This window comes from Paramisgurnus dabryanus, chromosome 12, assembly GCF_030506205.2.
Source record: "Paramisgurnus dabryanus chromosome 12, PD_genome_1.1, whole genome shotgun sequence".
NCBI lineage: Eukaryota > Metazoa > Chordata > Actinopteri > Cypriniformes > Cobitidae > Paramisgurnus > Paramisgurnus dabryanus.
Window position 1 is genome coordinate 12253033 of NC_133348.1, and position 15934 is coordinate 12268966.

Below are 15934 nucleotides of genomic sequence, written 5' to 3' on the forward strand. Positions count from 1 at the left end.
TGAAGAAAAATCACAACTAACAGTAGTTCACGCAGAAACAACCACAAAAGACTGAAGATCTAAAGGTTAAACTTTTAATTGTGAATTAATTATTTTATCTTTTACCTTGTCAATACAAATGCACAACTATAATACACACAGATCTGAAGCAAGTGAACAAGAGAATGGCGTTTTATTTTATTAATAAAAGTTAATTTAAGTCATTTATCCCATTGCCAATGATCCAGAATATATTTGGGTTTTTTTAAATGAAGAATTGATTTGACATGATTTTCTAGTCCCACATATGTATTAAATACTACAAATCTGGGGCCAGTTGTTCAAAAAGTTTCATTTAATTTGGACATCCCATGTTTTGTTATCCAGGACCAGAGACAATATAACACAACTTTCCCTTACTTTTCTTATTTAATTTAAATTCAACATTGAGTCTGTTCTTTGGGCTCACAAAATCCCAAAAAAATAAAGATTATACACAAACACATAGGAAAATGTATTTTAAATCATAAAGAGGATAAATGTCCGGTAGTTTTTATTTGTAGAGATGCAGGTTGTTAAAACTACTTTTGACTGTTTGGTCTCTGATGATTGTGATTGTAATCAATATACAATATAACATTTGGATTTCGGCTATCAGATTAGATCAAAATTTAAAAATGGTTTGTGCAAAACAAAAAATTCCACAAAAAAAAAAAAAACAAAACAAAAAAAATCACAAAATCCAATTTTGGTTTTGATCTGGATCAAATCGTCACCGTGTTGTTCAAAACTTTTTAGAAAGATTGGGATTTGTTTGATCCCAAAATGCTGATCACAAAAACCTAATAAAACCTCTAAAAAAAGTTTACTAAAACTTATAAACCTGCAGTATAGTATACTATACAACATTTATATTGTGTAATATTTATAAATGTATAATTTTCTGTTGAAATTTTCCTCTTGATTATAATAATAAATTGATATTTAACATTAGTCTACCATTTAAGCAAGAGAAAATTCCAAATAAATTCCCCATAAAGCTGTCAATAGCAAACAAAAAATATGTAACATTTAATTTTAACAAAGGTCATCTTAAATGTATCTGTGATTTTGCACAGTACAGGAAAACTTTTATTTGTTTTATTGTCTCTTCAAATAAAAAAATCTTATTGTCCAATACTGACCAAACTACCTGCTGTTTTTTACAGCTAATAGTCAACATTGACATGTGATCACATTTAGAGCACTAGTAATCCAGATTTGCTAATCTGAAAAGGTGTGTATCTGAATCTGAATCTGAAAAACCAGGACAAAAGTAAGATGGTTTACCTGATCCTGGATAGCATTTCTAAATCTGGATCATTTGGATCCCAATTAAACTTTTTGAACAACTGGCCCCGTAAATGGACATCACTTTTTTTTTTTTTGCACCATACTACTTAATTCTGTGTAACTGGAACTTCTTGTACACAAACATGGACAAATACACTGCTTCATGGTCAATGAAAAATATTTGGTTATTATCTTTATTGGTTCTTCCTAACCCCAAATAGCCGAAATATATCTAAAATGCAAGTCAAACTAAAGCTTGGGTCTGATAACTTTTGTTAGAATTAAAAAGTTAAATATTTTTTTGTTTGATTTACTGCTGTATGAGGGATTTATATGAACTTTTTTCTTTTTTAATTGACTGGAAGGTTTAAATGTTAAAAAAGGATCAAGTATTGAACTAATCAACAGCAAAAGTTCAACAAAAAAAGAATACATTTATAAATTACATGATAGAAATGTTGTATTGTAGACTGCAGGTTTATAAGTTTTAGTAAAAAGTTTAATTACATTTTTGCTCCTGAAATCCACCCTGAATCCATCAGAATAATCAAGCTTTTTGGGATCAAACAAATCCCAATATTACAAAAAAAATTGAACAACACAAATTGATGTTTTGATCCAGATCAAAACCTAGATTAAATTTTGTGATCCAATTCAAATTCAGAACCCATTTTTTTAGTTTGTTTTGAACAACCCATTTTGAAATTTTGATCTAATCTAATAGCCGAAATCCAAATGGAACACTTAGGTTTTGATCTGGATCAAATCACCACTTTGTGTTGTTCAAAACTTTTTAGTTAAATTGTTTGATCCCAGCAGAAGGGTGGATTTCAGGAACAAAATGTGATAAAACATCTAAAAAATTACTAAAACTTATAAAACTACAGTTAGTCTACAATTTCTATCATGTAATACATTTTTATAAATGTATCTTTTTTATTTGTTCAGTCCTTATAATGATCAAGTATTTAAAGTGTAACATTGGGTTAACATTTAAACCTTATGAAAGAAAAAATACATATTAATCCCTCATAGAGCAGTCAATAGCAATAAAAAAATTGTAACATTTTATTTTAACAAAAGTAATCTTTAACTTTAACAGTTATTTGGCATTGTACAGTATATTGGTTACAATCATCAGAGACCAAACAGTCTAAAAAAGTTTTAACAACCGGCATCTCTACAAATGTAAACAACCAGACATCTAGATTCTTATGAATTAAAACTGCATGTGTTTGTGTATAATCTATATTTGTTGTTGTTTTTTGTGGGCCAGAAGAACAGACTGTTGAATGTTGAATTGAAATGTAAAAAACTAGTAAAAAGTTTGCATCTGGATTAGGGTGATCCAATCCAATTTTGTTTTGAAAAACCAGGACAAAAGTAAGTTTAACTGACCCTGGATAGCAAAAAAATGGGATTTCCACATCTGGATCATTTTGATCCCAATTAAACTTTTTGAACAATTGGCCCCTGAGGATTATTCTGGAACCAAACATTTATATTCAAGTTGGTACAAAACTTGCATGTCTATATTCTGTCACTGATTCATTTATTCATTCAGAAGGTTTATTAAAATAACAAAAACTTAATGCATAAATCAAATGCAGGAAGAAAAGTATAGTTAATGAGATTTCTCCTTTAACTCATCTGATCTGCATCTCCGAAAGTGACGTTTATTAAAGAACACAAGTTAACAAATCACACAGCAGTGCTATGAATGACTAAAAGTAAATCTCCACCACTATATTAACAGCGTTATCTCTGTAAAAGCATCTAACAAATACAAGGAATATGTAAAATTCTAATAGATAGAGAAATGCTTATGTATCATCTCTGAAATTAATCTGCCAATACGTTTTCATCGCATATACAAACCACACCATATTCAACCAAACATTTTTTCTGCTTTATGTCACCTGTAACTCCAGCCACAACATTTACAGAAAAAGAAACACAGGTTTACACGACCACAATCATTTTAATGACATCAAATACTGTAGGTGATACATTTTCTTATTTTTTTCTTAATTTAAATTAAAGTTCAAAAGCATCTTGATCCTTAAGATTGGCAGTTTCATGTAAATGTCAACCTAAGTGTGAAAAGTGAAGTCCTTAACCATACTGATATTTCATTTGTCAATATTTAGTGGTTAAAAACGCATGCAAAGTCTCTGTTAAAGCCTTTTTTTAATTATTTTCCATAGTTAAGTAGTTGCACATTTTAGGCGGAGAAATGTCACATCTATAACATTGTTTCTTCCTCAAAAATACACACACAAAATTGAAATAAAATAAAACAATTTCTTTGAAGAGAAATTTTCCCATTTTCCATTTGTTGGGTATTGCTTCTGGTTTGTGCATTTTAATTGAGTCCTTTTTGTCACAGCCATAACGCATGCAAGTTTCCCTCATCTAACACAAGTAGATACACACCGAGCTGTTGATTGCATACAATTTTGATCTATACCAAGAGTGCATTGAGTTTATAGAGCATTATACAATCATAACAGACTTCAGCCATTTCTGCCAACAAAACCTTCCCACGCATTTATAAACTCCTATTGGAAATAAACATCACAAATGAGATCTCTTTATCATCTCAATTGTTTCTCGTAAACAACAACTTTTTTCTTTGTGATCAAACATTTCACAACAAATTTTTAACCAAATTTTTTGATCTATAAAACCCATATTATATTGCTCTATATTTCCATTGCATATCAACAATACTTACATATTCAACATCAGTCCACATTTATACAAAAATGCATCAGGGACCAAAGTTAACACATATCGTATTTGTAAATTACAATTAAAATATTTAGTTAATGCCTTAGCTAACGTGATGCACACTACTACCGTATTTATTCATCTTAGTTCATGTTAATTTCAGCATTTACTAATACATATTAAAATCAAAAGTTGTAACTGTTAACATTAGTTGATGCACAATAAACTAACATAAATAATTGTATTGGCATTACTTAACATTAAATATATATATATATATATATATATAAAAGCTGATAAACTACGTTGCTCTTGTAAGTTACCAAAAAAAATCTAGTATATAATATTTCATCTGTATATGATTTGATTATTTAGTAAACTCACACAAAAATATTAAAAAATTTTTTTTTTAAATAAGTCTAATTAAAATGATTAAATTTGGTGGGCAAATACATTTGCTCTCTGATGTGATTATTTTGATCAATTAAAGGATTAAACAGATTTTAAGACATTTTACGCATATAAAGTGCTTTTATTTTCTAAACAAATAAAAATAAGAGCAATTTTTTATAAAAATCTCCACATATTTTTATTCAAATAAAAAATGGGATGAAACTGAGTTTCAAATGACAATACAATTAAATACTAAAAATAGAAAGAGAAATAAAGAGCGCCACCAAAGGGCTGAAAACATTCAACGCTCACCCCTCCTCCACCTTTTCATCCTACACTATGACCTCTGACCTCTGCCCAACCCCCTTCACACACACACCCACACACACACATCATCCCTTTCTCTATGCATTAAATTAACAACACACACTTCTGCAGCGCACTCACACACACACACACAGCATTTGATCTGCTGTCACACACTACATCACTCCACACACACCACTGATTGGAAACGGATATGAGACTGACTGTGTGTGCGCGCGCATATGATACAAAAAGAGAAAGAGAGAGAGAGAGAGAGAGAAGGACAGAGACAGAGAGAGTTCATTTTACATGTTAACAATTTGTGATAAAGGAACAAAAAATCTAATTATAGTTAAGAAAAACAATACAATGTAAAGAGCTGAACATATAAAATGCACAAACAACAAAACTACATCATCAAAACCGCTCACAGGTAGATTCACAACTCAAAAAATACGCAATTGTGAACGTTTATTTTCTTTTTGTGAAGTACTGTTTGTATTTTCTCCAATCGAAATCAAAATGTTTTATATAAAGTAGTGTTTATTTCGCCTCATCTGTCTGATTCATAAAGTGTTCGCATGAAATCTGTAAATATTATGCATAATTAACTAACATGAACAAACAATGAACAATTGCGTTTATATTAATGATAACAAACATAAAATAAATACTGTAAAAAATACTACTCATTGTTATTTAATGTTATTAAAGCATTACCAAACATTAACGAATGAAGCCTTTTTGTAAAGTGTTACTCACTTAAATAAATAATACACATTTTTATTATCCAATTCAAAATTTAAATTAGTAAGACTTAGGAATTATTAAAATAACAGCTTTATTAAATAAAACTATTTTACAATAGTTCAACAGACTACAGAACTAAATGCTTAGAAAGTGAGGTCAGCAGCTGGCTCCGCCCACTCTCTCACATTTAGTCCTAATATGGGCAAAGCAAGAGGAAGTCATGCAACTTCTGTTCCCACTCAGGTTGAAAAGTTGAAGGCTGCTGGAATCACAGTAAAGATTCATTTGTGAAATACATCTGTACTAACATTTGAGCACACTGTACTATATTATAAAAACTCTGTACTATAGTAAATTTGCTTGGATGCATTTTGCTAAATTGTTCATTTTGAAAACATACTAAATGCTACTAAGTAGCAGCTAAAAAAAATATTTGAATGATTTTATGCTTTTAAATGATTTTCAATCGAAACAGAATAATTATAATTTATAACTTTATTAATTTTAATCTATTTAATTTATACTTGATCATATTATATTTGATAAACTCTTCTAGACTGCTAATCATGGACATGTTTACTAAACCACACACTTTTATCACTTTAATTTTATCACCTTGTTGTTTTGCACTACAACATAATGTGCACAAAGTTAATTTGTTTATTTTTATATACATTTACTTTTCCGGTTATTTGTCTTGTATAGTTTTATTGTCACGTTATTTTGTCTTCTCGTGACGAACAAACAAAGTAAGACTCTCATTCTACCTAGTAGCTAATAAAGAACTTGAAACTTAAATGTCTGAATAATATATATATATATACTATATATATATATAGGACAGAATATTAAACTCACAACTGTAAATGTAAAATTTATTCATATGAATCTGATCACAATTACGTAAACATTAGGATGAGCTTAAATTATTTTATGGTGTCTTTACATGTTGCTTTTTCTAACTGCAGTGTTTCAAACTAAATATGTTTTCACTGCTATGATTTAATAAAAACTTATTTCGTTTTCCACAACATGATTTTTATCTTATTAGCAAATAAACTAGATATTAATGAGGGCCTATTTTTTATATTCACTTAAAAGAAATCCAAAAGTAGGAGAGCAGGGCACAACCTAACACATTTCAGATCTGGCTTAATCATTTAAATTAATATAGAATAATCATATTTTTAAATAATCAATAAACACACAGATCTCTGACACAAACAAACACAAAGTTTCTTTCTATAATTTACCGTTCCCATACAATTACACCCAAAGTGACAGAACGTTACAACTTAGTTCATTGTAACAGAAAGAGGGTCTGTTATAACACCAGCTAGAATTTTTTTATTTAAACAAAAATAACTTAACAATATATATTAGAGGTGGATATTGTTTGTACATTTCTTTATAACAGATATAACAAATATCCACTTGTCTATCCATCTATCCCTCATCTAAGCATCCTTATATTACAGATCAATACATATGGATAGATTTTTTCTTTTAGAAAGGACACACAATTAAGACACAAAAATCATAATTGTCAATTAGTTCCCCTGATATTGTATTTACAGTTATCACTTTAATTAATAGAATGTACAATATTTCCATTTCATTATCATTGTATACTTGAGGTTTAGTTGTAACACTGCTTCTTTAACAAACCCTACTGTATTCATTCTTGCATTAAAATGGTTTATTAAAGTAGTTATAGACAAGAAGTTAGTGATTAAGATAATATAAGGTTACTTTCATGCCTCCAAAACACTCTCTGTCCAATATCTTAACAAAACACTTCAAAACTTTCACAAATTTGCAGTAGATCCTCTACTGACAGTAAAACAATTATTTATTTATTTATTGAATGTTTTGGGGATGAAACACATTGTAGCTCCTTCCTGAACCAATTCCAAAATCTACCAACAATCTCATCAACAAATGAGGAGCTCAGATGCAAAAGCAACTAATTGCAACCTCCGTCAAAAAAATAAGATAATGATATCAACTGAATGCTCTTCGCATGAATTATTTGTTCATCAAATCCCTTTGCTTTAAATTAGCGTAATCCTGCTTAATCTCAGGCTATTTAAAAATACCACTTTAGTATCCAAATCCATGTTGATTTGTTGGCAAAATCCACGAAAGGCCACATTGACTTTGTGCACTTGTCCTCCAAGTGCACGAAAGATGAATGGCAACTTGCAAAACTATTGTGCATCACATTCAAACCCGTATGTGGCAACCACACGAATCACAGCTTCATTTTAAAATTCTGACTTTCATCGTATGCAATGTTTCTAATTGTATCTTTAGTGATTTTTAGTGGTCTCTTGTCTAAAGAAGTGGATTTTGCCACAAAAGCTTGCATGCACTTAGAGGGTTTTGCAGCGAAAGACAGCCAAATTTGTTAAATAACAATAAAATGACATTTATGAAAATAATACTTTTACAGACTAATAACCTATTCATTGCAATTAAAGTGAAATATTTTTTTTAATTTACAAAACAAAAATGTCAGATGTATTTTGCATGTGAACTCCTAAAAATACTAAATGTTATAAAAACACTGCATAAAGATTTAGGTAAATAAATTTAATTGTATCATGTATATATAAGTCCCCCTGCTCTTTATATTTACTATCAGGATCAGCAATCAATAAAGGCACATGGGTGAAGAGAGAGAGAGAATAAAGTGTGATATCTGTGAGAGGTGGAGTCTGCGTGAGAGGTTAATCTCACTAGAGGCCCAGTTTCACATCACAACACACACATGCTTACCTAGTTATCTAAATATGCACATACGCTTCTGCAGTTTATTTACATATAAACCTAATTATAACGTCTACACCATCTAAACCACATCATAATAATATTAAACCCTAAATCTGTAATGCTTTTATGCATACATCCAATAAATCACCAATGGGAGCATTTGTCAGATCTTGGGACAAATGTGTCCCCGAACTATAGCTACCCAAACACACGCGTACATCAATCACTGCAATACAAACCACAATATAATAATGTCATACTGTACAACATAAACAAAAACATGTATTCATTGCAGAAGACAAACACACACAACATGCACAAACATGCAGCGCTGCAGGTGGGAAAGCAAACACACAACTAATGAAACACACACACACAACAGTGTGTTGATATGGAGTTTGAGGGCCGGCTGAGACCACGCCTCCTTTCTCTTTTTTGTCTTTAACGAAATTCCTCTTTTAAAGAATGTTAGAGGACCCCAACCCCCACCACACACACACACACACACACACACACACACACACACACACACACACACACACACACACACACACACACACACACACACACACACACACACACACACAGGGAAATGCTCTTTACACGTACAAACAAAAACACACACTCTGACATGCTTTCTCTCTTCCCCTTGTACTGCAATGTCTTCACTCTTTCTTTCTTTCTTTCTGTTACACATACAGATTTACGCTCTCTTTCCTGTCCAGTACTAAACACACATTTAGCCACAAACGCACAATGCAGTTGATGATGATGAAACAAGAGGAAGTGATTTCAAAGACCTGTTAGAGATCCTATACTATAGAAGAGAAACTTGAAGAGTAATGTAAAAAAATATCACTATTTACCTTCAGAGACTACTACACATCTACCTGCCATATTTTAGTATAAGAAACATGCATGTATGCCATAAGCAAAAGCATAATTAATATTTATGCATATTTATTTGCATAAAAAACATGATCTTGATTAAGTTTAATACAGCTCAGAATGTTAACATTTGAATAAACAACATTAAATCACTGGATCGCAAATAAGAGAACACATTAGCGTAATATTATTGCATGAACAATAATAAAAAACAGTCCTCACCATCAGCTGATTTTCATTATTTCTTACATTTTGTAACACTTTACAATAAGGTTGTATTTGTTAATGCATTAGCTAACATGAACAAAACTTAAATGCACTGAAAAATGAAACAATGAAAAATGTGTAAATGCACTAACATGAATAACTGTATTGACATTAAATAACATAAACAAGAATTAATACATGCTGATAAACTATATTGTTCATGTTAGTTAATGCATTTATGAATACAACCTTATTGTAAAGTGTATCATCTTTTTTACTAAAATATCCTTATATGATGTCCAAATTTCATTAGTATTTAAATAAATGGTTTAATGAAAAAAAAAATGTATGGATGTACAGATTGAATCTTTAATGCAAACATACAATATTTTATTTTATAAGAACCGCCCAGCCCTGACCTTACACATTCATGATAAATCTTGTATTGTGGCTACTGGCAAATACATACAGTTTGATACATACACATGGTAACTTGCTAAATAATGCATTATACAACATGCAATACGATAAAACTTTAAATCTATAGGGATGTCCCCATATTTTTACCTGGGATCTTATGCATTCTGTTTAAACCTTTTTGCCATTTTACTATTTGTTTTGGGAGGTGAGCATTGTTATTTTACCCCTAGATCACAATTTGTTACTTTATTGTTAGGGTGGATAATGTAGCATTTATTGTAGCATTATATTTAAGCTAAATAAACAAGAAGTTTGTTTAGTGCTCTTACGAATGTTTTTTCGACATGACTTTGTTAAACTCCTAAACTGAATAAAAATAACATAGCCTTCTGTTTTATATCTTTATTTTCTACTGATTTTTAGTGTTGAAAGCATTTCTTACAGACATAATCATGATGATTATTGCCTGTGTCTTACCGAATGTAGTATCATGTCAGCAATAACATGCCCACGCTGAATGATGAGCCATTTGCTTATGTATAGGTGCTGGTCACCCAGTGTTGCCAGAAATTGGAACGAAATGAACAAAAAATAAGTTTAGAAAAAATCTGAGATATCGTTAACACTAACCTGCTCACTCACTTTATAAATAAAAAAAGTGTCACATCAATAGCTAAAAAAAATTAAACAATTTTTTCACAATGGGATCTGGCAACACTGCTCAACAACGCTGCACCCGCACTCCCACGGCTGCTTAAGCCAATCTCGTCATTTTACGCAAAACTATACAGTAAATTATATACGCGGATGCCAGTCGTTTTAAATGACTAATTAATCCAAAAAATTTGAATTTTATTTTTTATATGAAAAAATGACTGCGGTCCGGACCGGTGGCCTCATAGCTGGCTACAGGCATGGATGTCCCTAGATTTATGTATTCGAATCAGAATTGTCGAATCTTGCCTATAGTTGTCGACTGATAGTCGAATCATCAAGGTGCATGGGCTGGGGACCAGACCAGGTAGTCAACAAATGGGTTACTTTTATTTTCTGTCAAAAGCAGCACACAGAAACACCTTTCTGATAAAGTGACCACAAGTGCCTTTCAAGTGATGAACGAAGACAAAACTGACTGAATACATTTTTATCATTTTTTAGCCAAAGAGCTAAATCAGACAGCCCTGAGTGATCTATAAATTAAATAAAAATGAAGTTATTAAAATTACAAAAGTATAGCCAGGATTGCCAACTTTGTCTTTTTAATTGCAAAAACAAAAGACAACAGCTTCGCAATGGTTTATTAACCTGGAAACCTCTTCCCATATGGATGTGTAGACCTGTCACAGAGGATAATGGATTTATTTCTCAGACATTAAAAATATTTATTGAAAGCTACTTTTACATAGCATTATCATAATGGGCTGTATATCAATATATTGAGAGAAAAATGTTATATGTGAAATCAGATAATGTGCACTCTTATACAGCCAAAACTGAATGATCCTCACTTCATAACACATCTGCGATGAATCGACTGTGAGATTGATAGTCGAATCAGGCCCATCATAGAAGCATCGAATCTTCGACTATTAGGAGTCACCCTTAAAATCATTTTAAAATCTTAACAAAATATTTTTTCTGGAAAAAGACAGCATCTTTCTCTCCATCTCGCCCATCTCTCTGAATTGACCCAAAACGTTCACTATAAATAACTTTGAGGTATTTAAATCATTCAGTAGATGCATACGCACATTTGCGATGTTTCAGTTCTTTTAATTTATCTTGCAGCCCACTTGTGTTTAAAATTCAAAGGAATTGAAACTTCAGACAGCAGAGGAAAATAATATTTTCAAAATCATTTTCTCATAAAGTGATCTCTGGAGCATCCACTCATCATGTTTTTGACTGAAGACAATCTGGTGCATTACATTTCCAGGCTGTTCTCTCTTTCTTTCTCTTCCTCTATTTCTTTCCCTCTTTTTCTCTTTCACTCGTTTGACATCATATTCACTTCTTGTGTATCTGGGTGAAACACACAGAAAGGCAATAATTTCTCTAGGGAGAGGAAAACTCGCCTGTGCTCTTATCACGAACACACATACACACACAATCAACAACGACAGATCAGCCCTTACAACACAAACACACACACGCGACAGCATAAAAGCTTCAGTTTCTATGCAGCATGAATGCATGCACGTGCAATATTCAAATGCGCTGAACAAAAACAAAGCTCTGCATCGCAGCGAAATGCAAATCTTAAAGGTACCATTTGAGATCATCTCACGCACAAGCACACAAATACACCACCAGCCGTTATACACGAACCAGGCTTAAAATCTCATCTGTGCATGTATAAAACATAACAGCTCAATGTTTAAAACATGCAGATAATAAATACATTTGCTGCAATCAGTCGATTATGGATTAAGCCCATTTCGCTTGTCTGACACAGCCATGTCATTGCATAAATAACATTTTGCATTTATCTCATTTGCTATCATTTCATTTTTGCCAGTATTTCTTGATATTGACCATTAAGAAATCAAGTTTAGGAACCCAATGGTTGTCCACAACATATAAGATACACAACACACATCATTCAAATTAATGTATTTATAAATGACCAAGTGCACTGAATGCATGCGTTAGGGCTGCCGGTTAACCAACTTTTAGTTTTGAAGCTTTCAACATATTCACACATAGTGTAATGACACAACATAAAGTGCCAAAGCAACAGTAATAAAATAGCGCAGAAATAAGCTTCATAAATAACAAATACGACATTACATGCTTAAAAAAACACATTTCTTTTCTATCAGAGAAATTGCTCACTTCATGCTAATACAACAATTCATCTAATAATATCTGTAGCCTATTTAAATCTCTGCAGTGCAGAAACCAAAATAAATCTAATGTGTGTGTTAAAACAAATACATTTAATGTCACATTTACCTAATAGAAACCACCAGATAACACGTAAAGGTGCTTTCAAACAAAGTCACCAGATAAGCAAGATTATGGAGGATTATCACATTTATTTTTATGGTGCTTTTGTTCATTTTCACTATTACTTCAATGATCCAATAACTGTATGTTATATTGGTAAGATAATTACAAGATATCTTAATAGATATTGTTATTTTATTGGTGTCTAAAGCACACAGCCCCATTGGCTAATGTCTCTTTTAAAAACTGCATTTCCCACAATGCACTTAAGGTGCAGAGCTGAAGTCAGGATAGATGTATGAGAATCTTTTCATTTGTTAAGAAAAAATCGTTTCCACACAATACTGCAATGTAGATAAATCCATTAAATCACATTAGGTTCACCTGAACAAATCTTTCAGATATCAGTGTTAACTTGCTGGCTGCATGCTTTAAATATGTCGTTTGTAGTATAATTGAAATGCATTTCTCAGGGACACAAGAATCGTTTCCTTCCTTCCAAGTACACAAATGATTTTAACAATATTTCACACTTGCTTTACTTCTTTAGAGATTTACTAACCAACTAATTTTCCATCAGCAACCTTATCATTCAAAATTTATATCCTTAATAAAACATTTAATTAAGAATACATCTTAAATGTGTGTGTCTGCATACTTAATTTTATGCAACAAAAGGAGAATCTCATTCACAAAATTTTAAAAATAGTGTTATTAAATATAGGCTAACTTAAATTTAGAGGCATGCAAGAAACTCAATTTAGTTGATTTTTGAAATCCTTAAAAATGAAATTGAACACTAAACACTTGAGTAGGTAAGTAGATAGATAAAAAGATGGAGAGATAGATATACAGATATACAGATGTACAGATGTGCTACTGCTTTTGAAAACACGAGTGCCTGTTCACAGCTTCTCTACAGATGTGTTTTTAACAATGACTGTAAGTTACAGGAATCAATTTCAACACTGTTTGATATAAAACACCGAATATATAAAAAAGAGCAACACAGTGTAACAAAGTCAACAGCAATGCATTACCTTCTGTTTTTTTTTAAACTCCTCAAGACATTTAAAAGGTACCGTTTCAGTTTCGGTACAAGACTGTGGGTATGGAGGGGGCAGAACTACACCCATGTAAACACGAGAGCACATGATGTTCAGTACATCAGGCCACCCCGAAAACAAGACGAGATATACTGATATACTGTTTTAATAGATCATATCACAGGAAGTGTTTCATAGTAACAATGCATGTTATTTGTAACGCAGCTCTTAAAGGGACAGTGAATGAAAACACAAGCGCATGTTTATTGCTGCACATCTGCTGATGTCAATGAGATGCGACGCGTATAGCGAAAAAAAGAGACTGAAATGCGTTAAGAATACTGAACTTACTTGGTGCACGAACACGTCCAGCGGTGGGTCGACTGGTTTTCCCTCGCTGCTGGTCATCGATATAAATCCGAAACCCATGCGGACGTTAAACCACTTGCAGTAACCGGAACCAGCCAGAATCTGCGGCGGGGTTCTACCTCTGCGCGGCCCTCCTGTGTGCGGTCAAAGGAGAGAAGCGCAGTGAGCCATGATGATGTGTGTGTTTGCTCGTGGTTGTGTTTTTTAATGAGATTCATACTTGGTTCGCTTTGCACAGCCCATGGGCTGCGTTTCAAAGGGAAATCACCCAATACAGCTCAACAGCACGCGTTCATTCAGCCGCCACCGATCCGTATGCGTACAGATAGTACTCCAAACCCACCCCCAGAAACTCAATGAAAAGTGGAGCTACACTTTAGATGGGATGGCGCACTGCCTATACCGCGATTGTTTAATGCGCCCTAGTTAGTACGATATGCAACTTGTCGTGGCTACTGTGTTTTTTTTGCGCGCATCTACCGTACGCGAACCGCCAGGCGTGGGGCAGGTGTGCACACGTTACCCCCCACCCCACCGCCAACACTGGAGCAAATCATCACGCACACAAACAACGTAAACAAAGCGTGGCGGCCGCGCGCGCTTCCATCCAAACGTGCTCCAATAAGAAAGATAATTTTTTAAAAAGCATCGTAACCTTCGGCCATGTTTCCCCGCGGACCCTCCGTGCCAAAGTTCCTGCGAAATCTTTTCCTCGGCGAAATGGGGCGAAGCGCTTCACCGTCGATCCGACATCCCGATTTCCAGCGGGGGCAAATTTAGCGCACATGGTACGACGTGCGTCTTCTTTTTGGATATTTGCTCATGTCTGTTTTAACATCCCCTATGCTCTCTCTCTTTCCCTCCCTCGCGCATTCGCTCTCTCTCTCTTTCTCTCTCTCTCCCGCTCTCAGTTTCTCATTCGCTCGCTCGCAGCGCTGCACACGTGACTCCTCCGTGAGCCCGGGAGAGGGAGCGGACTCGGAACCGAGCTGGACTTCAGCTGTGCTGCTTCTGCGTCACGTAAAGCATCAGTTTTAATCTAAAACTTATGTAATAACGATTAAATGCGTTTGCGTTAAGGTACTGAAAATTTAATGAAAGTCTAAATGTCAGAACAAGCATGGTCGGGATTTTTTCTTCATTTGTATGCCACATTTAATTTTGCGTTATGTAACAAATTCCAACCACTGGTGACCACAGTCATCATACTTTAGTCCCATTAAAGTAAATGCGTGCAATACCTTTTTTAATCCTCACTCAGAGTTAAGCGAAATGCGTCAACATTTGTCCAGAAATACGCGTTTAACAGCAGGCAAAGTTAAACTGTGAAAACAAATTGTATTTATTACATAAGCGCGTAACAGCACCTTTATGTCTTCACCAAACAAATTTGATAAAAGGTCTGTACAAGAGTTTATTTTGACTGACAAAATGTAAACAAATTGTGTGTAATTTTACATTGATTAAGAAACTACATTCACATTAAACAACAATTTAATACTGCTTTCCATTTTTCATCTTTTCATTCTGTTTAAACGTTTCCAAAATATTCCTTATTGTGGTTTAAGGTAAAATGGACTAATTGTTTGTTGAAACACATTTCAGTGCCGTTTGTTATTTGTACAAACAGTACAAACATCAATGAGCATGCTGTATTTTCTGTGTTATCATGACTAAAGAGTAGTATTGATTCAAAACACAGACCACCCCCAGTTGTTGTAATATATTAACTAATTATTGTAATATATTAACTAAACAATTCTGGCATAAGAAATATATATTTAATC

General features: G+C 33.0%; 1 protein-coding gene across 4 annotated transcripts in view; it reads right to left on the bottom strand.

Annotated features, from left to right (window-relative positions):
• lin28b (lin-28 homolog B (C. elegans)) overlaps positions 1–15934 on the bottom strand; it is a 37329-nt gene that overhangs the window by 14347 nt on the left and 7048 nt on the right. For 2 of the 4 annotated variants that reach the window (XM_065256403.1, XM_065256405.1), the window contains one exon: positions 14130–14281. In XM_065256403.1, coding sequence (XP_065112475.1) covers positions 14130–14281 — 152 coding nt within the window. The other 2 variants (XM_065256406.2, XM_065256407.2) reach the window with 2 other exon arrangements.